This window comes from Mobula birostris, chromosome 7 (genome assembly GCF_030028105.1).
Source record: "Mobula birostris isolate sMobBir1 chromosome 7, sMobBir1.hap1, whole genome shotgun sequence".
In the NCBI taxonomy this organism is placed as follows: Eukaryota; Metazoa; Chordata; class Chondrichthyes; order Myliobatiformes; family Myliobatidae; genus Mobula; species Mobula birostris.
In genome coordinates, this window is record NC_092376.1 from 2830699 (window position 1) to 2854145 (window position 23447).

The following is a 23447-nucleotide window of genomic DNA, read 5'->3' on the forward strand; positions in this document are numbered from 1 at the left end:
CCTAAGTTAGGGGTTAATCTGATGACTGGGAGAGTGTCTGAGTCTGGGAAACTGTCTGGGGGAGGGTCTGAGACTGGGGGCGTGTCTGGGGGAGGATCTGAGATGGGGAGTTTCTGAGGGGAGGGTCTGGAGGAGTATCTGAGAGAGTGTCTGGGACTGGGGGCGTGTCTGGGGAGGGTCTGAGTCTGGGGGAGGGTCTGGGGGAGTGTCTGAGACTGGGGACGTGTCTGGGGGAGGGTCTGAGACTGGGGGCGTGTCTGGGGGAGGGTCTGAGACTGGGGGCGTGTCTAGGGGAGGATCTGAGACGGGGAGTTTCTGAGGGGAGGGTCTGGGGGAGGATCTGAGACTGGAGGAGGGTCTGGGGGAGTGTCTGAGAGAGTGTCTGGGACCAGGGGCGTGACTGGGGGAGGGTCTGGGGGAGTGTCTGAGAGAGAGTCTGAGACTGGGGACGTGTCTGGGGGAGTGTCTGAGACCGGGGGCGTGTCTGGGGGAGGGTCTCGCTCTCTCTCGCTCTAGCTCTCTCGCTTGGTATTCTCTGTTATTGCAGTTAAGGTGCCGGCGGCACGGAGCGACCGGGAGACGGGACCGGAATATCGAACAGGGAACCGGGAGACGGGACCGAGATATTGGAGCTGGAACCGGGAACCGAGAGAGGGGTCCGGCGACCGGGTCCGGTTCGGCCATGGAAGACAACGCGAGCCGATTCCTGCGGAGTCTGTGTGTGAATCAGTCGGAGCTGATGGATGGATCGTGCACGGAATCGCGGAGAGGAGAGACTCGCCCGGGGAGGAGAGGTGAGCGTGGGAGGGAAGTGGAGGGAGAGAGGTGAAGGGAGGGAAGTGGAGGGAGAGAGGTGAAGGGAGGGAACTGGAGGGAGAGAGCGAGAAGGGAGGGAACTGGAGGGAGAGAGCGAGGAGGAGGGAACTGGAGGGAGAGAGGTGAAGTGCGGATCTGTGGCATCTAGAGACCGAACGACGGGAAGGAGAGAGGGAAATGGAGGGAGGAGGGTAATTGGAAAGGAGGGGGAGGAAAGGGGTGAGAGAAGAGGAATTGGAGAGGGGTGGGAGTTGGCGAGACCCCCCTGGGGTGAGGCGTTGGGTAGCAATGCCACGGGGAGTGGGAGTGGGGTGGGAGAGAAGGAGAGGGTCCCACCTCCCCGCTCTTGAACAGGAAACCATTCTCCGTGCGGTCAGGATCCCAAGCACAGCAAGATCCCAGTGTGGGGTCAACAACTGGAGGGGTCGCTGTTTCAGGAGGGCAGAGGCCAAACAGCCCATCGAGCCTCTCCCACACGTCTCCCACCCTCTCACCCAATGTCCCACCCTCTCCCCTGTTCCCACCCTCTCCCCAGTTCCCACCCTCTTACCCCCATTCCCACCCTCTCCCCAGTCTCCCACCCTCTCTCCCAGTCTCCCACCCTCTTCCCCTAATCTCCCACCCTCTCTCCCAGTTCCCACTTTCTTACCCCCATTCCCACCCTCTCTCCTTCTCCCTGTCCTCTAATTCCTTCTAACCTCTTCCCTCTGCCCCTCCTTCTCTCCACCTCATTCTTTGACATCCCTCTCTTTCCCAGCTCCCATTTGAATCCTGACCTCCTGCTGCCGATGTTAGTCGCCTGTCGAGAGGGGAGTGACATTCCTTTGCATTCCACTCCATTCACTTTTCTCTGCTCCCTTCCTCTCCCCCTCTGGACTTCCTGACGATTCACCTCACTCCATCCTAACCACCCCCTCTTTGACCAGTCATGGCCTCTCTGGCATGACCACTCTGGGGCAGGAGGTGGGGGAGTTTGGATGTTAAAACTCCCTCCATTAATCCTCCACAGCCTCTCCCATCTCCCTTTCCCCCCACAAACACACCCTCTGCCCCAGAACCTCCAGTAATCCCACCCCGATGCCCCAACACCTTCCTTCAGAGTGGAATGGGGTCAGATGAGGTTCTGCAGATGTTCCTGATGTTTGGCCAAAGCACCCCCCTCCCCCCCGTTCCACCGTGTTTATACAGCCAGTTCAATTCCTTCCACCAGCTTCAGGGAGTGAGGCACATTCCTCTGACCCCTACCGCACACTCCCACACCCAGGAAACATTCGACAAGGTGCCGCACATGAGGTTGTTTAACAAAATAAGAGCCCATGGTATCACAGGAAAGATACCATCATGGATAGAAGATCAGCTGAGTGGCAGGTGGCAAAGAGTGGGAATAAAAGGGGACTTTTCTGGCTGGCTGCTGGTGACTTGTGGTGTTCCACAGGGGTCTGTGTTGGGACTGATTCTTTTTATATGTCAATGATTTGGATGACAGAATTGATGGTGTTGTGGCCACGTTTGCGGATGATGATAAGCTAGGCGGAGGGGCAGGTAGTTCTGAGGAAGCAGAGAGGCTACAGAAGGACTGAGACAGTTGAGGAGAATGGACAATGAAGTGGCAGATGGAATACAGTGTGTGGTCCTCACTTTGGTTGGAATAAAAGGTGTAGACAATTTTCAATACAGGAAGAAAACTTTAAAAATCAGGGGTGCAGAGGGACATGTGAGTCCTGGTGTAGGATTTCCTGAAGGTTAACTCGCAGGTTGAGTCAGTGGTGAGGAAGTCGAATGTGATGTTCGCATTCGTTTGGAGAAGGATGTAATACTGAGCATTTATAAGTCTCCGGTCAGACCACAGAGTACTGAGAGCCATTTCGGACCCCTTATCCGAGAAAGGGTGTGGAAAGGGTCCAGAGGAGGTTATCATGCGAATCATAAGACCATAGGATATAGGAGCTGAAGTAGGCCATTTGTCCCATCGAGGCTGCTCTGCCATTCAATGATGGGCTGATCCAATTCTTCCAGTCATCCCCACTCCCCTGCCTTCTCTCCACACCCTTTGATGCCCTGGCTAATCATGAACCTATCTATCTCTGCCTTAAATGCACCGAATGACTTGGCCTCCACAGCCGCTCGTGGCAACAAGTTCCACAGATTTACCACCCTCTGACTAAAGTAATTTCTCCTCATCTCAGTTCTAAAAGGACGTCCTTCAATCCTGAAGTCGTGCCCTCTTGTCCTAGAATCCCCTTCCATGGGAAATAACTTTGCCATATCTAAATTCTTCAGGCCTTTTAACATTCTGAATGTTCCTATGAGATCCCCCCTCATTCTCCTGAACTCCAGGGAATACAGCCCAAGAGCTGCCAAACGTTCTTCATACGGTAACCTTTTCATTCCTGGAATCATTCTCGTGAACCTTCTCTGAACCCTCTCCAATGTCAGTATATCCTTTCTAAGATAAGGAGCCCAAAACTGCGCACAATACTCCAAGTGTGATCTCACGAGTGCCTTATAGAGCCTCAACATCACATCCCTGCTCTTATATTCTATACCTCTAGAAATGAATGCCAACATTGTATTCGCCTTCTTCACAATCGACTCAACCTGGAGGTTAACCTTTAGGGTATCCTGCACAAGGACTCCCAAGTCTCTTTGCACCTCTGCATTTTGAATTCTCTCCCCATCTAAATAATAGTCTGCCCGTTTATTTATTCCACCAAAGTGCACGACCATACACTTTCCAACATTATGATCTCGAATGGTCTCAGAAATGAAAGGTTAACATTTTGAGCAGTGTTTGATTGCTCTGGGCCTGTATTCACTGGAGTTTAGAAGAATGAGGGGGAGTCTCATTGAATCGAATTGACTTTATTTCTTACATCCTTCACATACTTGAGGAGTAAAAATCTGTATGTTACGTCTCCGTGTAAATGAGCAATGTGCAATTTATAGTAATTTATAATAAATAGAACAGTCAATGTAACATAGAAATGCCCTCAAATCAGTGTGAGTTAATCCGTCTGATGGCCTGGTGGAAGAAGCTGTCCTGGAGCCTGTTGGTCCTGGCTTTTATGCTGCGGTACCGCTTCCCGGATGGTAGCAGCTGGAACAGTTTGTGGTTGGGGTGACTCGGGTCCCCAATGATCCTACGGTCCCTTTTTACGCACCTGTCCTTGCAAATGTCCTGAATAGTGTGAAGTTCACATCTACAGATGCGCTGGGCTGTCCACACCACTCTCTGCAGAGTCCTGCGATTGAGGGAGGTACAGTTCCCATACCAGGCAGTGATGCAGCCAGTCAGGATGCTCTCAATTGTGCCCCTGTAGAAATTTCTTAGGATTTGGGGGCCCATACCAAACTTCCTCAACCATCTGAGGTGAAAGAGGAATTGTTGTGCCTTTTTCACCCCACAGCCGGTGTGTATAGACCATGTGAGATCCTCTGTGATGTTTATACCGAGGAACTTAAAAACTGTTCACTCTCTCAACCCCAGATCTATTGATATCAATAGGGGTTAGCCTGTCTCCATTCCTCCTGTAATCCACAACCAGCTCCTTTGTTTTTGCGATATTGAGGGAGAGGTTGTTTTCTTGACACCACTGTGTCAGAGAGATGACTTCTTCCCTATAGGCCACCTTGTTATTGTTTGAGATTAAGCCAATCAACGTAGTGTCATCGGCAAATTTAATTAACAGATTGGAGCTGTGGGTGGTGACACAGTCATGGGTATACAGGCAGTAAAGGAGGGGACTCAGTATGCAGCCCTGAGGGGCTCCTGTATTGAGAGTCAGAGGGTTGGAGGTGAGGGAGCCCACTCTTACCACCTGCTGGCGATCTGACAGGAAGTCTGGGATCCAGCTGCATAAGGCAAGGTCAAGGTCGAGGTCTCTGAGCTTCTTGTCAAGCCTGGATGGAATTATGGTGTTGAATGTAGTCCAAGAACAGCATTCTCACATAAGCATCTTCCTTCTCCAGGTGTGTAAGGAAGGTGTGTAGAGCTGTGGTTATTGCATCATCTGTCAATTGGTTGTGTCGGTAGGTGAATTGTGCGGGGTCCAGTGTGGGTGGTGGCAGGCTGCAGATGTAGTCCTTGACCAGCCTCTCAAAGCATTTGCTTATTATTGAGGTGAGTGCGACAGGACGCCAGTCGTTCAGGCATGTTACCTTGATCTGACGAGTATTGAAAGGCCTGGACAGAATGGATGTGGAGAGCATGTTTCTGACAGTGGGAGAGTCTAGGACCAGAGGTGACAGTGTCAGAATAGAAAGGTATCCTTTTAGAACGGAGGTGAGGAGGAATTTCTTTAGCCAGGAGGTGGTGAATCTGTGGGATTTATTGCCACAGACGGCTGTGGACGCCGAGACGTTTGGTATATTTAAGGTGGAGGTTGATGGACTTGATGAACGAGGGCATCAAATGTTGTGGGGGGAAGGCAGGAGAATGGCACTGAGAGGGATAATAAATTAGCAAAGGTGGAATGGCAGAGTGGATTCAATGGTTCGAATGCCCTCATTCTGCTCCCAGGTCATACGGAAACTTCCTGTTCCAAGTTAAACTCTCCTAACCTGACAGAGAACAGCCCAAGAATCCTTCACATCGGTCCTTCACCACATCACACCAGTGGTAAACAGTGAATCTGTTCCCAGCATAACTTCGCTGGGGGAGGAGCTTCATCAGTACAGCAGAACATTGCGGGCCAAAGGGCCTGATTCTACGCTATACCATTTCTTCCATGTTCAACAGATCTCATTCTGGGATGGTACAAAGCAACAGTGCAGGAATACGAGGAGGAGATTTAAAACCCACAGACAAAGGCTGGCTTTAACCTCAGTACCACCCCTCCCACAGTGTGACCCTCCCTCGGTATCACCCCTCCCACAGTGTAACTCTCTCTCGGTACCATCCCTCCCACAGTGTGACCCTCCCTCGGTACCACCCCTCCCAGTGTGACCCTCCCACAGTATGACCCTCCCTCGGTATCACCCCTCCCACAGTGTGACCCTCCCTCAGTACCACCCCTCCCACAGTGTGACCCTCCCTCGGTATCACCCCTCCCACAGTGTGACCCTCCCTCGGTACAGAACCCCAGAGCACTGGGTGATGGGTGTACCTAGGGGACACCACAGAGGGCAGATGCTGGAAACTGCAGTCACACACAAGTTGCTGGAGGTAACTCAGCAACTCAAACAGCATCTGTGGGGGTTTTCGGAATGGTTATCCTGTCAGGTCAAGGCCCCCCATGGGTCTGGTGAAGAGTTTCCTCCCCAGAGATGCTACTTGACCTGCTAAGTTCCTCCCACAACACACACAAGTGCTGGAGGAACAGCGCAGGACAGGGAGCATCTATAGAAATGAATAAACAGTCGATTAAACCCTTCCTTAGTCTTGAGTTCCTCCAGCCACTTGTGTGTGCTCCACATTTCCACCACTCTCTGTGTAGAAAATCTACCTCTGATGTCCCCATATACTTTCCCCCAGTCTCCTTAAAATTATACCCTTCGTATTAGCCATTTCCATCCTGGGAAAAAGTCTCTGGCTGTCCACTCTCTCTATGCCTCTTATCATCTCGTACAGCTTGACCAAGTCACCTCCCATCCTCCTTCCCTCCAATCAGAAAAGCCATCAGACATGGGAGCAGAATTAGACCATTTGGCCCATCCAGTCTTCCCCACCATTCAATCATCACTGACATTAACCCTCTCAACTCCACTGGTGGAAATATCCTAGCAAGGCTTTTCGATATTCAATGTGATTCCACCCTCATTCTCCTGAACTCCAGGAAGTCTAACTCTCTAATCCAAGCTGCATCCTGGTAAATCTACTCTACACTCCTTTAAATGTTTCCACACGCTTCTGACCACAGAGTAGCAAAGAGTGGTCATGGACAGTGAAATCCAAAGTTATTTTATAAATGTATGAAGATAAGTCATAAGCTGTGTTTTAAATATACCAAGGATAAATGATCGACTGGAGACAGAGTTGAGATATCAGGGACAATCTGTACGGTGCAGGTAAACACTTTTCGCTGGTTGGCAGTGAACATTGTCATTAGAGAATTCAGTGAAAGCCTCGAGCAGCTCTCCATGTGTCTTGGCAGGTTTACACGCCCGGGGCAGCTGGGATCTAGCCCAGCCTGTTACTGAAGGCACGGGAAGACCTTGCTGGGTCTCCAGTGGAGTCACTGGGCAGGGCAGGTACCGGATGGCTGGAGAACAGCAAATGTGGTCACTCTGTTCAGGAATGTAGCAGAGAAAATTCTGCTATCGACCTAGCACAAGTAGAGAAGATATTGGGAAAAGGGTGAGGGGAAAGGCAGTGACTTGTCAGTAATGGCCTTCGTCAACGATAGAGCTGTGGCCAATTTCATTGCATGTTTTCGAGGAGGTCCCTGCCTCAGTAAAGCAGTCAGCACCCCACCCTGGACTCCCTCTTTTCTCCCCCTGAGGCAGAAAGCACAAAAGCCTGAGGGCACCTCTCACCAGCTCAAGAACAAGTTCTACCCCACTGTTATCAGACAATCAAACAGTCCCCACGACCACACAATCTCCTCGTTATCATCTTGCATGTTATCCTTTACCTGCACTGCACCTTCTCGGTGGCCATAATGGATAGGAGAAGAATGAGGCCATTCAGCCTGTCGAGCCTACTCCAGCATTCCATCATGGCTGATTTATTTTCCCTCTCAGCCCCAATCTCCTGCTTTTTCCCCTGAAACCCTTCATGCCCTGACCAATCAAGAAAATATCAACCTCTCTTTAAATATACCCAATGACTTGGCCTCCACTGCTATCAGTGGCAATGAATTCCACAGATTCACCACCCTCTGGATAAAGGAATTCATCCTCATCTCTGTTCTAAAGGGACGTCCCTCTATTCTGAGGCTGTGCTGTGTCCTCTGGTCTTTGACTCTCCCAATATAGGAAACTCTATCTAGGCATTTCAATATTCGATAGATTTTAATGAGATCCCCCCTCGTTCTTCTAAACCCCAGTGAGTACAGGCCCAGAGCTGTCAAATGCTCCTCATACGTTAAGCCTTTCATTGCTGAGATCATTTGTGAAACTCAGCTGGGTGATTGAAAACTATGTGGGGGAGAGTGGAGGGAAGATGCGATGGACCCCGAAGGGTTAAACCAGATTGTGATGTAGGGGAGGGATGTAGAGAGCTGATCGTATCAGCGGCACGATAGCGTAGCGGTCAGCACAATGTTTTACAGTGCCAGCAGTTGAGTTCAGTTCCCACAGTTGTCTGTAACACGTTTATTCTCCCCATGACCGCGTGGGTTTCCTCCAACACTCCAAAGACGTATTGGTTAAGTTTAGTTGGTCGTGGGCACGCTGTGTCAGCACCAGGAGTTCAGTGACACGTGCACAATCCTCAGACTGTGTTGCTCGTTGAAGAGCAACACATTTCACTGTGTGTTTCAATGGACATGTGACAAATAAAACCAATCTCTAATGATGAGACCCTTTGTCAGGGGACAGTAGCCAGAATGAGAAGGTAGGGGGAAAACTGGCTTCGTCTCCCTTCCTTTCCTGTCCTGATGAAGGGTCTCGACCCAAATTGTCGATTGCTTATTCTTCTCTAGAAAAGCTGCCGAACCTGCTGAGTTCTTCAGGTTCAAGTTCATTGGCATCTGACTGTACATATATACAACCAAACCAAACAACGTTCCTCCAGACCACAGTGCACCCACAAAACATACATCACACACAGCATGTAAACCAAATACTACCATAAATAAGTGAATTAAAACATAATTGAAAGCGTATCTAGTGTGCAGCAGAGGTAAACAGTAAACCTTAAACAGCTGGCTGTCCCAGTGATGAATCCGCGGTGGTGACGGGGTATTCATTAGTCTCCCAGCCAGAGGGAAGAAGCTCTTACCCAGTCCGGCAGTCCTAGTCCTGGTGCTCCTGTACCCCGTTACGATAGTAGTGGATAAAAGAGGTTGTCTGTGTTGCTCAAGGAGCCGAGCATCTGCAGAATCTCGTACGATTACGATGTCCCACTTTGGCAGGAGAGACGGTTAGCAGAGTTGTGACTATCAGTAGAGGCACATCAGAAAGGGGGTGTCACCGGGGTGTGTGCTATTCCTGTGATCAGGCACCTGCAGAAACACGTCAGCAAGGGGGTAAGAGGATCAGGGAGTGTCGAGAGCCGCTCTGACCCAATACACCGACACTGGACTGATTGGCCAGTTCGACACTGGGCCAGTCGCCTCAGGTTGACAGGTGGCGGAGTATTTGGTCGGGTTTGAACAGTGTGAGCAATGGCAGGGAGAGGAGGCCTGTCACTCGAGGTACGCAGTTACGCCACAGAATTGAGGGGAGATCACATTGTTGCAAGGGAGGGTCACACTGTGGGAGGGGTGATACTGAGGGAGGGTCACACTGTGGGAGGGGTGGTATTGAGGGAGGGTCACACTGTGGGAGGGGTGGTATTGAGGGATGGTCACACTGTGGGAGGGGTGGTACTGAGGGAGGGTCACACTGTGGGAGGGGTGGTACTGAGGGAGGGTCACACTGTGGGAGGGGTGGTATTGAGGGAGGGTCACACTGTGGGGGGGTGGTACTGAGGGAGGGTCACACTGTGGGAGGGGTGGTATTGAGGGAGGGTCACACTGTGGGAGGGGTGGTATTGAGGGATGGTCACACTGTGGGAGGGGTGGTACTGAGGGAGGGTCACACTGTGGGAGGGGTGGTACTGAGGGAGGGTCACACTGTGGGAGGGGTGGTATTGAGGGAGGGTCACACTGTGGGGGGGTGGTACTGAGGGAGGGTCACACTGTGGGAGGGGTGGTACTGAGGGAGGGTCACACTGTGGGAGGGGTGGTATTGAGGGAGGGTCACACTGTGGGGGGGTGGTACTGAGGGAGGGTCACACTGTGGGAGGGGTGGTACTGAGGGAGGGTCACACTGTGGGAGGGGTGGTATTGAGGGAGGGTCACACTGTGGGGGGGTGGTACTGAGGGAGGGTCACACTGTGGGAGGGGTGGTACTGAGGGAGGGTCACACTGTGGGAGGATTCTCCCCGGTGTTCAATGTTGAGCAGATTCTCTGTTGATCCCAGTCTCTCTCTCCCCCTGCAGAGCTGGAATATTCCATCCGCATCCTGCTCTACTCTGTCATATTCCTGCTGAGTGTTTTCGGGAACGCCATGGTGATCCTGGTGTTAGTGGTGAACAAACGTCTGCGGACGGTGACGAACTCCTTCCTGCTGTCGCTGGCCCTCAGTGACCTGATGGTGTCAGTTGTCTGTATGCCCTTCACACTGATCCCCAACCTGCTGGGCAACTTCATCTTCGGGCCCTCCATGTGCAAGCTCACCGCCTACTTCATGGGTGAGAGATGGTGGGGGCACAACCACTCCTCGCCTGACTGTCTGCTCGTCTGCGTCTGGGTCCACGTCTGTGTCCGTATCCAGACATGGTCCCGCGCCTCTGTCCATGTCTGGGTCTGTGTCATCTCCTGGGTGTTTGTGTCTGCACCCATCTCTGTGTCTGTACTCATGTCTGGCTCTGTATTCGTGTCTCTGCGATCACCTGGGTCTGCATTTGTGTCTGTGTCTGGGTTTTTGATTGTGTCTGCAACTGGGTTCATGTCTGTGTCTGTGTCTGTGTCCCGTCCATGTCTGAGTCTGGGTCTGTATCCGTGTCATCACTTCGGTCTCTGATCGTCAGGGTGTGTGTCTGGGGGTTGTATATGTGTCTGTGGGGACAGCTCCATCCCAGGGCTCCCGGAGACCATGTGATTGCCGAGTGGAGGGGATGGGGTGGGGGAGTAGTCTGGCTCAGTTTTAACTGGGACTAACACGGGTCATTGCTCGCAGGAATCTCGGTCAGTGTGTCCACCTTCAGCCTGGTAGCCATCGCCATCGAACGCTACAGTGCGATCTGTAACCCGCTAAAAGCCAGACTGTGGCAGACTCGCTCCCATGCCTACAGGGTCATTGCAGTAACCTGGCTGCTGTCCGTCGTTATCATGACCCCTTACCCCATCTACAACCGGTTGAAACCTTTCCAACGGGCGGACAACTCCACTGCACACATCTGCACGCTCAACTGGCCCAGCGAAGCTGTGCATCGTGCCTGGTAGGAAGCAGGGTGGCGGGGGTTAACAGTATGGGGAGTGGGAAGAGTTATCGGTACAGGGAGTGGAAAGGGTTAACGGTACGGGGAGTAGGAAGGGTTAACAGGACGGGGGAGTGGGAAGGGTTAACGGGGAGGGAGTAGGTCTCTGCTCATCTAGAATTGTTCAGAATACAAAAGCAAGGATGTAATGCTGAGCCTTTATAAGACTGGTCAGACCACACTTGGAGTTCAGTGAACCGTTTTGGGATGTGCAGGCAGAGAAGGTGCATGAGAATGATTCCAGGAATGAAAGGGTTAACGTATGAGGAGTATTTGGTTGCTCTGGGCCTGTACTAGCTAGAGTTCAGAAGAAAGAGACGGTTAAAAAGCACTGATCAGATTGCACTCGGAGTATCACTTGGAAACCTATTGAATATTGAAAGGCCCAGATAGAGTGGATGTGGAGAGGATGTTTCCTGTAGTGGGAGACTCTAGGACCAGAGGGCACATCCTCAGAATAGAGGGACGTTCCTTTAGAATAAAGGGACATACATTCAGGACAGAGATGAGGAGGAATTTCTTCAGCCAGAGAGTGGTGAATCTGTGGAATTCATTGCCACAGGCAGCTGTGGAGGCCAAGTCACTGAGTATATTTGAAGCTGATGTTGATAGTTTCTAGGTTAGTCAGGGCGTCAATGGTTATGGAGAGAAGGCAGGAAAATGGGGTTGCAAGACTCAGATTAATTTATTTATAACATCTACACATTCAACTTCACGTTCAAGCTCAATTTATTGTCATACACTTACCCAATGAAACAACATTCCTCCAGATCAACCTGCACAACACAGCACATATAACTCACACACAACCGTACTCTTGTATACCACACAACGAAACAACATTTCTCCGAACCAAGGATGGTAGGTAGGCATCTGTTAGTCTTGCGAGACCATGGAGCTGCGCCCGGAAAGTCTTCACTCTCCAGGGCGCAGGCCTGGGCAAGGTTGTATGGAAGACCAGCAGTTGCCCATGCTGCAAGTCTCCCCCCTCCACGACACTGATGTTGTCCAAGGGAAGGGCATTAGGACCCATACAGCTTGGCACCAGTGTCGTCGCAGAGCAATGTGTGGTTAAGTGCCTTGCTCAAGGACACAACACGGGCTCGAACTCATGACCTTCAGGTCGCTAGTCCAATGCCTTAACCACTTGGCCACATGCCTAAGCTGAGGATGAGCCAGCAGGTTTACAAGTAGTTTGATGGTTGTAAGATGAATGTAAGGAAGGACAAGCTGATGACTGGGTACAAATGCAGCTAGAGCAAAGAGTTAAATTGTATCAGAGAGGCAAAATACAAAAGGGGGAAGAGTCCAGGACTGAAGATTCTGTACTTAAATGTGCGCAGCATTCAGAAGAAGGTGGACGAATTTGTGGTGCAATTAGAGATTGGTTGGTATGACGTTGTGGGTTTCACTGAGTCGTGGCTAAAAGAAGGTCATAGTTGGGAACTTAACATCAAAGGATGTACCTTGTACCGAAAAGACAGGTAGGAAGGCATAGGCGGTGGTGTGGCTGTCTTGGTAAGAGATGGAATTTACTTCTTTACAAAGAGGTGACATAGGGTCAGAGCATGTTGAATCTTTGTGGTTGGAGTTAAGAAACTGCAAGGTTAAAAAAAAGCTATTATAAATATCATATAGGCCTCCAAATAGTAGCCAAGATGTAGGGTTGAGGTTGCAAAGGGAGTTAGAAAAAGCTTGTGATAAGGGTAATGTCACAATTGTGATGGGGGACTTCAATGTGCAAGGGGATTAGGAAAATCAGGTTGGTGTTGGATCACAAGAGAGGGAAATTGTTGAAAGCCTACAAGATGGCCATTTTAGAGCAGCTTGTGCTTGAGCCTACTCAGGGAAAGGCTATCTTAGATTTGGTGTTGTGTAATAACCCAGATCTTATTAGGGAGCTTAACGTAAAGGAACCTTTAGGAGGCAATGATCATAATATGATTGAATTCATACTGCAGTTGAGAGGGAGAAGCATAACTCACATGTATCAATATCGCAATGGAATAAAGGGAATTACAGAGGCAAGAGAGAGGAGCTTGCCCAGGTGGATTGGAGGAGGATACTGGCAGGGATGATGGCAGAGCAGAGGTGGCTGAAGTTTTTGGGAATAGTTCACAAGGTGCAGGATAGATATGTCCCACAGAAGAAGTAGTTCTCAAATGGCAGGTATGGCAACTGTGGCTGACAAGGGAAGTTAAGGACTGCATAAAAGCCAAGGAAAGGGCAAACAAGGTAGCAAAAGTGAGTGGGAAGTTGAAGCTTTAAAAATTCTACACAAGCCCTACTCTTCGTGATTTTTACAAATGACCCAGATGAGGAAGTGGAGGGATGGGTTAGTAAGTTTGCTGATGACACAAAGGTTGGGGGTGTTGTGGATAGTGTGGAGGGCTGCCATAGGTTACAGCGGGACATTGATAGGATGCAAAACTGGGCTGAGAAGTGGCAGATGGAGTTCAACCCAGATAAGTGTGAAGTGGTTCATTTTGGTAGATCAAATATGATGGCAGAATATAGTATTAATGGTAAGACTCTTGGCAGTGTGGAAGATCAGAGGGATCTTGGGGTCCATGTCCATAGGACACTCAAAGCTGCTGTGCAGGTTGACTCTGTGGTTAAGAAGGCATACGGTGTATTGGCCTTCATCAATCGTGGAATTGAGTTTAGGAGCCGAGAGGCAATGTTGCAGCTATATAGGACCCTGGTCAGACCCCACTTGGAGTACTGTGCTCAGTTCTGGTTGCCTCACTACAGGAAGGACGTGGAAACCATAGAAAGGGTGCAGAGGAGATTTTCAAGGATGTTGCCTGGATTGGGGAGCATGCCCTATGAAAGCAGGTTGAGTAAACTCGGCCTTTTCTCCTTGGAGCGGCGGAGGATGAGCGATGACCTGATAGAGGTGTATAAGATGATGAGAGGCATTGATTGTGTGGATAGTCAGAGCCTTTTTCCCAGGGCTGAAATGGCTAACGCAAGTGGGTACAGTTTTAAAGTGCTTGGAAGTAGGTACAGAGGAGATGTCAGGGGTAAGTTTTTTACGCAGAGAGTGGTCAGTGCGTGGAATGGGCTGCTGGCGAAGGCAGTGGAGGTGGATATGATAGGGGCTTTTCAGAGACTCCTGGACAGGTACATGGAGCTTAGAACTCTACCAGATTAGTCAGGCAAGATTTCCGTTTACAGAAGGCATGCTGACTTTGACTTATTTTATCATTAGTCTCCAAGTACCTTGAAACCCCATCTTTGATAATAGTGTCCAACACTCTCCCAACCATTGAGGTGAGGCTAACTAGCCTATAGTTTCTTTGCTTTTACCTTCCTACCTTCTTGAAGAGTGGAGTGACATTTGCAATCTTCCAGTCCTCCGGGACTATTCCCCAAATCATTAATGGTTAATGTTTCCCACCAGCCATGATAGAATGGCGGAGGAGACTTGATGGACCGAATGGCTTCTATGTCTGATGGTTTTGTCGTCACAGCACCACATCTTCTGCCCTGCCCAACACTTGGTCACCTGTTCCTGAACTACAACCCTAACCTGCTCCCCACCCCTCCCCTCTCCCCATCCGAGACCCCAGGCTCTCTGGGCTGAGGGAGGGTGGCAGTTCTGACACTGTTTGTCAGCTGATTATCCTCACCTCACCCCAGGGTGACCGTGAGACAATAAAGCAGAATTAGGCAATTCGGCCCATTGAGTCTGTTCTGCCATTTCATCAAGGCTGATCCATTTCCCTCTCAACCCCATTCTCTGGCCTTCTCCCCCGTAACTCTTCACAGCCTGACTAATCAAGAACCAACCAGTCTTCTAATGTCCCTTAGGGGAGGAATCCTGCTGTCCTGACTTGGTCTGGCCCATACGTCACTCCAGACCCCCACAGCAATGTGATTGACTCTTAAATGCCCTCTGAAATGGCCTAGCGAGCCATTCAGTTGTATCCAACTGCTAAAAAGAAAATAATAAGGAATAAAACCGGACATCGACCTAGGCGCTGGAAACGACAACGGCAAAAGCAGCCCTGTCGACCCTGCAAAGTCCTCCGTACTAACATCTGGGGACTTATGCCAAAGTTGGGAGAGCTGTCTCTCAGACTAGTCAAGCAACAGCCTGACATAGTTGTACTGACAGAATCAGACCTTATAGTTAACATTCCAGACTCCACCATCACCATTCCTGGGTATGTACTGTCTCACCGGCAGGACAGGCCTAGTGGAGGTGGTGGCACAGTGGTGTACAGTAGAGGGGGAGCTTCCCTGGCTCATGGCACCAGAGTATACATGGGCAAGGAAACCCCCTGCTGATTACCATGTACCATCCTCCCTCAGCTGATGAATCAGTACTTCTCCATGTTGAGGAGCACTTGGAGGAGGCATTGACCGTGGCAAGCACACAGATTGTACTCTGGGTGGGGTCTTCAATGTCCATCACCAAGAGTGGCTTGGTCGTACCACCACAGACCGAGCTGGTCGGGTCCTACTGGACACAGCTACTAGACTGGGACGACAGCAGGTGGTGAGGGAACCAACAGGAGGGAAAAACACACTTGACCTCATTCTCAGCAACCTGCCTGCCGTGGAAACATCTGTCCGTGATAGCATTGGTAGAAGTGACCACCACACAGTATTTGTGGAGACTAAATCCCATCTCCACATTGAAGAAACCCTCCACCGTGTTGTGTGGCACTACCACTGTGCTAAATGGGACAGATTTCGAACAGATCTAGCACCCAAGACTAGGCATCTATGAGGTGCTGTGGGCCATCAACAGCAGCAGAATTGTACTCAACTACAATCTGTAACCTCATGACCCGGCATATCCCCCACTCTAACATTACCATCAGGCCAGGGGATCAATGAAGGGTGCAGGAGGGCATGCCGAGAACACCACCAGGCATATCTCAATGAGGCGTCACCCTGGTGAAGCCACAGTACAGGACCACTTGCATGCCAAACACCATTAGCAGCAAGTAACAGGCAGAGCTAAGTGGTTCCACAAGCAACGGATCAGATCTAGGCTCTATAGTCCTGCCATATCCAGCCGTGAATGGTGACAGACAATCAAACAACTCACTGGAGGAGGAGGCTCCACAAATATCCCCATCCTCAATGATAGAGGAGCCCAGCACACCTCTGCAAAAGGTAAGACTGAAGCATTTGCAACAATCTTCAGTCAAGTGTGCTGAGTAGACGACCCAGCTCGGCCTCCTCCAGAAGTCCCCAGCATCCCAGATGTCGATATGCAGCTAATCCGAAAGCACTGGATACTACATAGGCTATGGGCCCAGACAAAATCCTGGCAATAGTGAAGACTTGTGCTCCATAACCTGCCGCACTACTAGCCAAACTGTTCCAGTACAGCTACAACACTGGCATTTACCCGGCAATGTGGAAGATTGCCAAGGTATCTCCTGTACATAAGAAACAGGATGTCTAACCCAGCCATTCACCACCCTATCAGCCTACTCTCAAATATCAGCAAAGTAATGGAGGGGTCATCAACAGTGCTATCACACAGCACCTACTCGGCAATAACCTGCTTACAGATGCCCAGTTTCGGTTGCGTCAAGGCCACTCAGCTCCTGACCTCATCACCTCCTTAGTCCAGTCACGGTGGGGTGAGAGTGATAGTCTTGACATCAAAGCAGTATTCGACCGAGTATGGCATCAAGGTGCCCTAGCTAAAATGGAGTCAGTGTGAATTAGGGGGAAAGCCCTCCACTGGTTGGAATACAAAGGAAGATGGTTGTGGTGGCTGGAGGTCAATCATCTCATCCTCAGGACATCACTGCAGGAGTTCCTGAGGGAAGTGTCCTGGGACCAACCATCTTCAGCTGATGCATCAATGACCTTTCTTCCGTCACAAAGTCAGAAGTGGGAATGTTTGCAGATGACTGCACAATGTTCTGCACCATTCATGACTCCTCAGATAGTGAAGCAGTTCATACCCAAATGCAGCAGGACCTGGACAATATCCAGGCTTGGGCTGACAAGTGGCAAATAACATTTGAACTACGCAAATTCCAGGCAATGACCATCTCCAACAAGAGAGACTCTAACCATCGTCCCTTGACATTCAGTGACATCACCATCACTGAATCCCCTACTATCAACATCCTGGGGGTTACCATTGACAGGAAACTGAACTGGTCTAGCTATATAAACACCATGGCTACCAGAGCAGGTCAAAGGCCAGGAATCCTGCGGCGTGTAACTCACCTCCTGAATCCCCAAAGCCTGTCCACCATCTACAAGGCTCAGGTCAGGAGTGTAATGGAATACTCGCCACTCGCCCAGATGGGTGCAGCTCCATCAACACTCAAGAAGCTTGACACCATCCAGTACAAGGCAGCCCACTTGACTGGTACCCCTTCCACAAGCATCCAATCCCTCCACCATTGACGAACAGTTACAACAGTGTGTACTATCTACGAGATGCACTGCAACAACACACCAAAGTTTCTAAGGCAGCACCTTCCAGACCACCGACCACTATTATCTAGAAGGACGAGAACAGCAGATACCTGGGAACACCACCACTTGGAAATCCCCCTCCAAGTCTCTCACCATCCTGAATTGGAAACATATTGCAGTTCCTTTATTGTCGCTGGGTCAAAATCATGAAATTCCCTCCCTAACAGCACTGTGGGTGTACCTACACGTCAGGGACTGCAGTGGTTCAAGAAGGCAACTCATCACCACCTTCTCAAGGGTAACTAGGCATGGGCAATAAATGCTGGTTTATCTGGCAACGCCCACATCCCATAAACAAATAATTTTTTTTAAAAACCTCCACTTTAAATATATCCAATGACTTGGCCTCCACAGCCATCTGTGGCAATGAATTCCACAGATTCATCACCCTCTGGCTAAAGAAATTCTTCCTCATCTCTGTTCTAAATGGATGTCCCTCTATTCTGGGGCTGTGCCCTCTGGTCCTAAACTCCCTCACTAAGAGAAACATCCTCTCCACATCCACTCTATCCATATTCAATAGGATTCAATGAGATCCCCCCTCGTTCTTCTAAACTCCAGAGCCATCAAATGCTCCTCATATGTTGCAACACACACAAGGTGCTGGAGGAACTCAGCAGGCCAGGCAGCATCTATGGCAAAAAGTACAGTTGACCTTTTGGGCCAAGACACTTCAGCAAGAAGTTTACCCTTTCACTTGGCGTGGTAGCAGTGTGGTGTTGGTGATCTGTGCCGGCTGGTTCAGGTGCTGATTGTCACTGACGGTTCTCTCACTGTTCCCCGAAGGTATGTCTTCCTCCTCCTGGTCCTGTTCTTCTTGCCGGGAGTGGTGATGGTCGTGGCCTATGGACTGATTTCATGTGAGCTCTACAGGGGAATCCGTTTCGAAATGAACCAGAGGGAGGAGGCAAAGGGTAAGGGTCAGGTGTTCCTCCACTATGGGCAAACCCTCGATCCTGGTAACAACAAGGGTGCGAGCTTGGTTCGTCGCTTTGTGGGAAACATTCCGATTCTGATCGAGATTTATTCATCAGATGTACATCGAAACATCCAGAGATAGAGGTGCACAAGACGATAAGAGGCATAGACAAAGTGGACAGTCAGAGATTTTCTCCCAGGGTGGAAATGACTAATACAAGGGGGACATAATTTTAAACTGATTGGAGGAAAGTATTGTGGGGATGTCAGAGTTAGTTTTTTCACACAGAGAGTGGTGGGTGTGTGGAACACGCTGCCAGGGGTGGTGGTAGAGGCAGATACATCAGGGACATTTAATAAGCTCTTAGTTAGGCACATGGATGATAGAAAAAATGGAGGGCTATGTCAGAGGGAAAGGTTAGAGCTGGGGTTCTTAACCTTTTTTATGCCATGGACTCTTTTGGCAGTCTGGTGAAGCCTATGGATCTCTTCTCAGATTAATGTATTTGCATATATATAAAAATAGGATTATAAAAGAAACCAATTATATTGAAATACAGTTAAAATACGACTGTGGTTTGTTGCCTACATTCATAATGGAAGGAAATGCTAACTTTCAGTTCGAAGTCAGTGAGAATACAGACGTAGGTTTTTTCCCATCCGAGTTCATGGACCTCCTGGAATCTATCCACAGACTCCTGTGGTGTCCTTGGAACCCAGGTTAAGAACCGCTGGGTGAGATTGGTCTTGGAGTGGGTTAAAGGGTCAGCATAATGTCATGGGCCAAAAGGCCTGCACTGTGCCGTAGTGTTCTATGTTCTATAAAATGTGACATTAGTATTAACAACCAATGCAACCTAGGGATGTGCTGGGAGCAGTCCACAAGTGGCACTAACTTAGCAACACACGTGGGAGCAACAGTCGAGCAGAGCAAACCCCTTTCCCACCCTCACAGACTGTCCTCCAACAGGGCAGGTCATCTCCTCATCTCCAGGCCTCCAGCCCCCCGTGAACTCGCAGACTCACTGGTCCCGTTCCACCAACTCTTCCGGCTGCTGTGGAACCCGGGCGACAGTGGGCCCCCTCCAGGTCAAATGATTCATTCTGCCTGGGCAAAGGCCATTCAGCCCGGCCTGCTGCTGCTGATCAAGGTATCCTTCCAACCTCCACAGTTGTTGAGTTCCTCCAACTTTCCAGATTTCTAGCGCTCTCCACTTGGCCCACTCCCTCTAAATGGGGAACAAGCAGGCAAATGGGGTTGAGGGGATAATAAATCACCCCTGAGAAGACTCGATGGGCTGAATGGCCTAATTCTGCTCCTATGTCTTATGTTCTTAAACCTTTTCTAGCCATGGACCTATCCAACGGTCTCCGAGATGTTGTGACCGTACCTGTCTCCACCACTTTGTCAGCTCATTCCATTACCCAGCACCCTTGGGTGAAGCCAATGCCCTTCGGGTGCCCTTTGAATCTTTCTCCTCTCACATTACACCTGATTCCCCTGCCCTGAGGAGCGAGGGGAGAGCCCAGCTGGTCGGTTGAGCAAAAGTGTTGGGTAGAGTCCCGCAACCTCTGCTGGTTGCCATGGAGACTCAGGGCCACCAGTCTATACCTGGCTCATAGAGTCATATAGCATTGACACAGGCCATTCAGCCCAACTTGTCCATGCTGACCACGATGCTCTACCCAAACTGCCAGATTAATCTGATTCTGATCTGGACCTGCTAACTTCCTTCAGCACATTAGTACACTGACTCAGAACCACACAGTAAAGAAACAGGCCCTTCAGCCCACAATGTTGTTTCGAGCCATTTACAGTAGTTATCAATGGCCTACTAAACTAATCCCTTCTGTCCTCACAGTGCCCATATCCTTCCATTTCCTCCCATCCATGTGCTGATCTAAATGTCTCTTAAAAGTCTCTAATGTATCTGCCTCTGCCCCCACCCTAGGCAGCACATTCGAGACACCCACCACACTGTGTAAAAATCCTTGCCCCTCACATCTCCTTTGAAATTACGTCCTCTCTCTTTAAATGCATGGCCTCTGGTATTAGACATTCTCTCTGGCTATCCATCCCGTAGGATGATGATGGTTCCTTTCAGTCAGTTAGTGGGGTGGTACCCCACTCCTCCGAAAGGAACAGTGTGTGCGAATGGATTTAGGTGAGTAGGGGGTTGCACAGGTCCAGACCCACCCTCTCGACATCCCCTCCCGGATCCAGCGGCATGGTGGGGTCCAAGACGGCTGGCGGAGGTTCTGTTGCAGTGAATGGCCAGACCAAGCTTCGATGCAAGGGATGCCCTTTCCGTGCTTCACGGCACATGTTTGCTAGATGGCCATTGACCCTATGAGAGGGTTCATCTGCCCTTTGGCAGGTCTTGTTTCTCATCCTGCAGGGTGTCTAGCCACCCTCCTCAGCAGGCAAGCCTGGTGGGGGAGCCAGTTTAGTCGCCGACCACCCGACAATGTGACAGGTAGTACTGGGTTATCAGTAACACTCAGACGAGTGACCTGACCAGACATTAGACATTACAACCCCGGGAAAAAGATGCTGCCTGTTTACTCTATCTATGCCTCCCATAATCTTGTAAACCTCTATCAGATCTCCCCTCAGCATCAGCCGCTCCAGAGAAAACAAGCCAGGTTTGTCCAGCCTCCCGTTATAGCCCATGCCCTCTACACCAAGCAACATCTTCTGCATCCTGTCCAAAGACTTGATGTCCTTCCTATATTGGGGTGACCAGTGTGTTGCTCCAGGTTTCCAGTATTAGCAGGATTTGTGTTTGGCCTGTATCCTTCTGAAGCTTTCCTGCCCAAGTGTCCCACAACCGTTGTTATCATGCCCGCCTCCAACACTTCCTCCAACTCCTTGTTCTATATGCTCGTCTTCTGTGTGGAATACCTGCCCCTCGGGTAGCCTCACCTTAAACCTATGCCCTCTTGTACCACCCTGGGAAAAAGACACTCGTGCCTACCTCACCTGTTAACTCCACAAACCTCTGTCAGGTCACCCCTTTGTCCCAATTGCAGGAGGGGGCTCTGTCCCTATCCCGAGTCTCAGGGTGGGTGGGGGGGGATCACGGACCCTGGCCCTGGCTCTGGCTCTCATCTCAGATTGGGACCCTGCCCCTGCCCCGATCTCAGATTGGGACCCTGGCCCTGGCTCTGATCTCAGATTGGGACCCTGCCGCTGCCCCTGATCTCAGATTGGGACCCTGGCCCCTGCCCCTGATCTCAGATTGGGACCCTGCCCCTGCCCCGATCTCAGATTGGGACCCTGGCCCTGGCTCTGATCTCAGATTGGGACCCTGGCCCTGGCTCTGATCTCAGATTGGGACCCTGCCCCTGCCCCGATCTCAGATTGGGACCCTGGCCCTGGCTCTGATCTCAGATTGGGACCCTGCCGCTGCCCCGATCTCAGATTGGGACCCTGCCGCTGTCCCTGATCTCAGATTGGGACCCTGGCCCCTGCCCCTGATCTCAGATTGGGACCCTGGCCCTGGCTCTGATCTCAGATTGGGACCCTGCCCCTGCCCCTGATCTCAGATTGGGACCCTGGCCCTGGCTCTGATCTCAGATTGGGACCTTCTCCATTTCTCAGCTTGCCTTGAATCTCATGCTAGTACCCTGCCCAATGCCTGATCTTGGGCTGGGACCCTGCCCGGTTGCCGTATCTCAGGGTGGCATCCTGACCTCTATCTCAAACTGTTCACTACCCTCAGCCCTGAGTGAGCCCCTGCTCTAAGTGTGACCCCCATCACTCCATCCGGGGAGGACCCTCGCTCCCTCACTGTCGCGCTGCCTCCCTTTCTCCTCGGGATCAGTTATCTGGTTCACCGAACTTCCTCAACCCGCCTGGCCTAGTGGGTGGGTGTGTCCCAGGGAGCCTGACCATAATTGGAAGGGGCATGTGTCAGTCCAGCTCCAGTGACCAATGGGAGTGTTGATCTTGCAGCAGCGGCGAATGGCAGCAGCACCTGGTTGGGCCGCTCGGAGGAGGAAGGCGATGGCTGCTACGTGCAGCTCGGCAAGCGGCGGGCCTCGGTGGAGATGTCACTGCAGGCACACAGCGCCTCGGCTCGAGTGGACCGCGTCCGCTGCACCAGCTCCGAGGCCAAGCTGGAGGGCAAGAAGCGGGTGATCCGGATGCTGATGGTGATCGTGGCCATGTTCTTCATCTGCTGGCTGCCCATCTACAGCGTCAACACGTGGCGGGCCTTCGACCGGGCCACCGCCGTCCGTCTGCTGTCCGGCCCGCCCATCTCCTTCATCCACCTGCTCTCCTACACCTCGGCCTGCGTCAACCCCCTTGTCTACTGCTTCATGAATCGCCGTTTCCGCCAGGCCTTCCTCTCCACCCTCGGCCGCTGCCTCGCCCCCCTCCGTACTCTCCGGGCACCCGAGGACGAGCCCGGCACCACAGGCACCTCCCTTTCCAAGTTCAGCTACACGACCGTCAGCACTGTGGGGGCCCTGTGACTGGGGCCCACTCCCACCCCTGACCTATCCTGTCCTTAGGTGAGTTCTGTCCCTGCATACCCCCTCCCCTCCCCATCCCCTCTGCCTCCCAACTCACCTCCCGTCCCCTCTGCCTCCCATCCCCCTTCCTCCCAACTCACCTCCCGTCCCCTCTGCCTCCCATCCCCCTTCCTCCCAACTCATCTCCCATCCCCTCTTCCTCCCAATTCATCTCCCATCCCCCTTCCTCCCAACTCACCTCCCGTCCCCTCTGCCTCCCATCCCCCTTCCTCCCAACTCATCTCCCGTCCCCTCTTCCTCCCAATTCATCTCCCATCCCCCTTCCTCCCAACTCATCTCCCGTCCCCCTTCCTCCCAACTCATCTCCTGTCCCCTCTGCCTCCCAACTCATCTCCCATTCCCCTTCCTCCCAACTCACCTCCCGTCCCCTCTGCCTCCCATCCCCCTTCCTCCCAACTCATCTCCCGTCCCCCTTCCTCCCAACTCATCTCCTGCCCCTCTGCCTCCCAACTCATCTCCCATTCCCCTTCCTCCCAACTCACCTCCCGTCCCCTCTGCCTCCCATCCCCCTTCCTCCCAACTCATCTCCCGTCCCCCTTCCTCCCAACTCATCTCCTGTCCCCTCTGCCTCCCAACTCA

The 23447-nt window shown here is 51.3% G+C and overlaps 1 protein-coding gene across 2 annotated transcripts; it reads left to right on the forward strand.

Annotated features, from left to right (window-relative positions):
• Nucleotides 1-551: 551 nt before the first annotated feature.
• On the forward strand, nucleotides 552-23019 carry LOC140200646 (cholecystokinin receptor-like). 2 transcript variants are annotated; one of them, XM_072264218.1, is made up of 5 exons: nucleotides 552-794; nucleotides 9903-10154; nucleotides 10643-10904; nucleotides 18195-18322; nucleotides 22285-23019. In XM_072264218.1, the coding sequence occupies exons 1-5, from the start codon at nucleotides 683-685 to the stop codon at nucleotides 22806-22808; spliced, it is 1278 nt and encodes a 425-aa protein (XP_072120319.1). In that variant the 5' UTR covers nucleotides 552-682; the 3' UTR covers nucleotides 22809-23019. The 2 variants fall into 2 exon arrangements, with proteins under 2 accessions (XP_072120319.1, XP_072120320.1); XM_072264219.1 differs by having other exon boundaries at nucleotides 22288-23019.
• The last annotated feature ends 428 nt before the right edge of the window (nucleotides 23020-23447 follow it).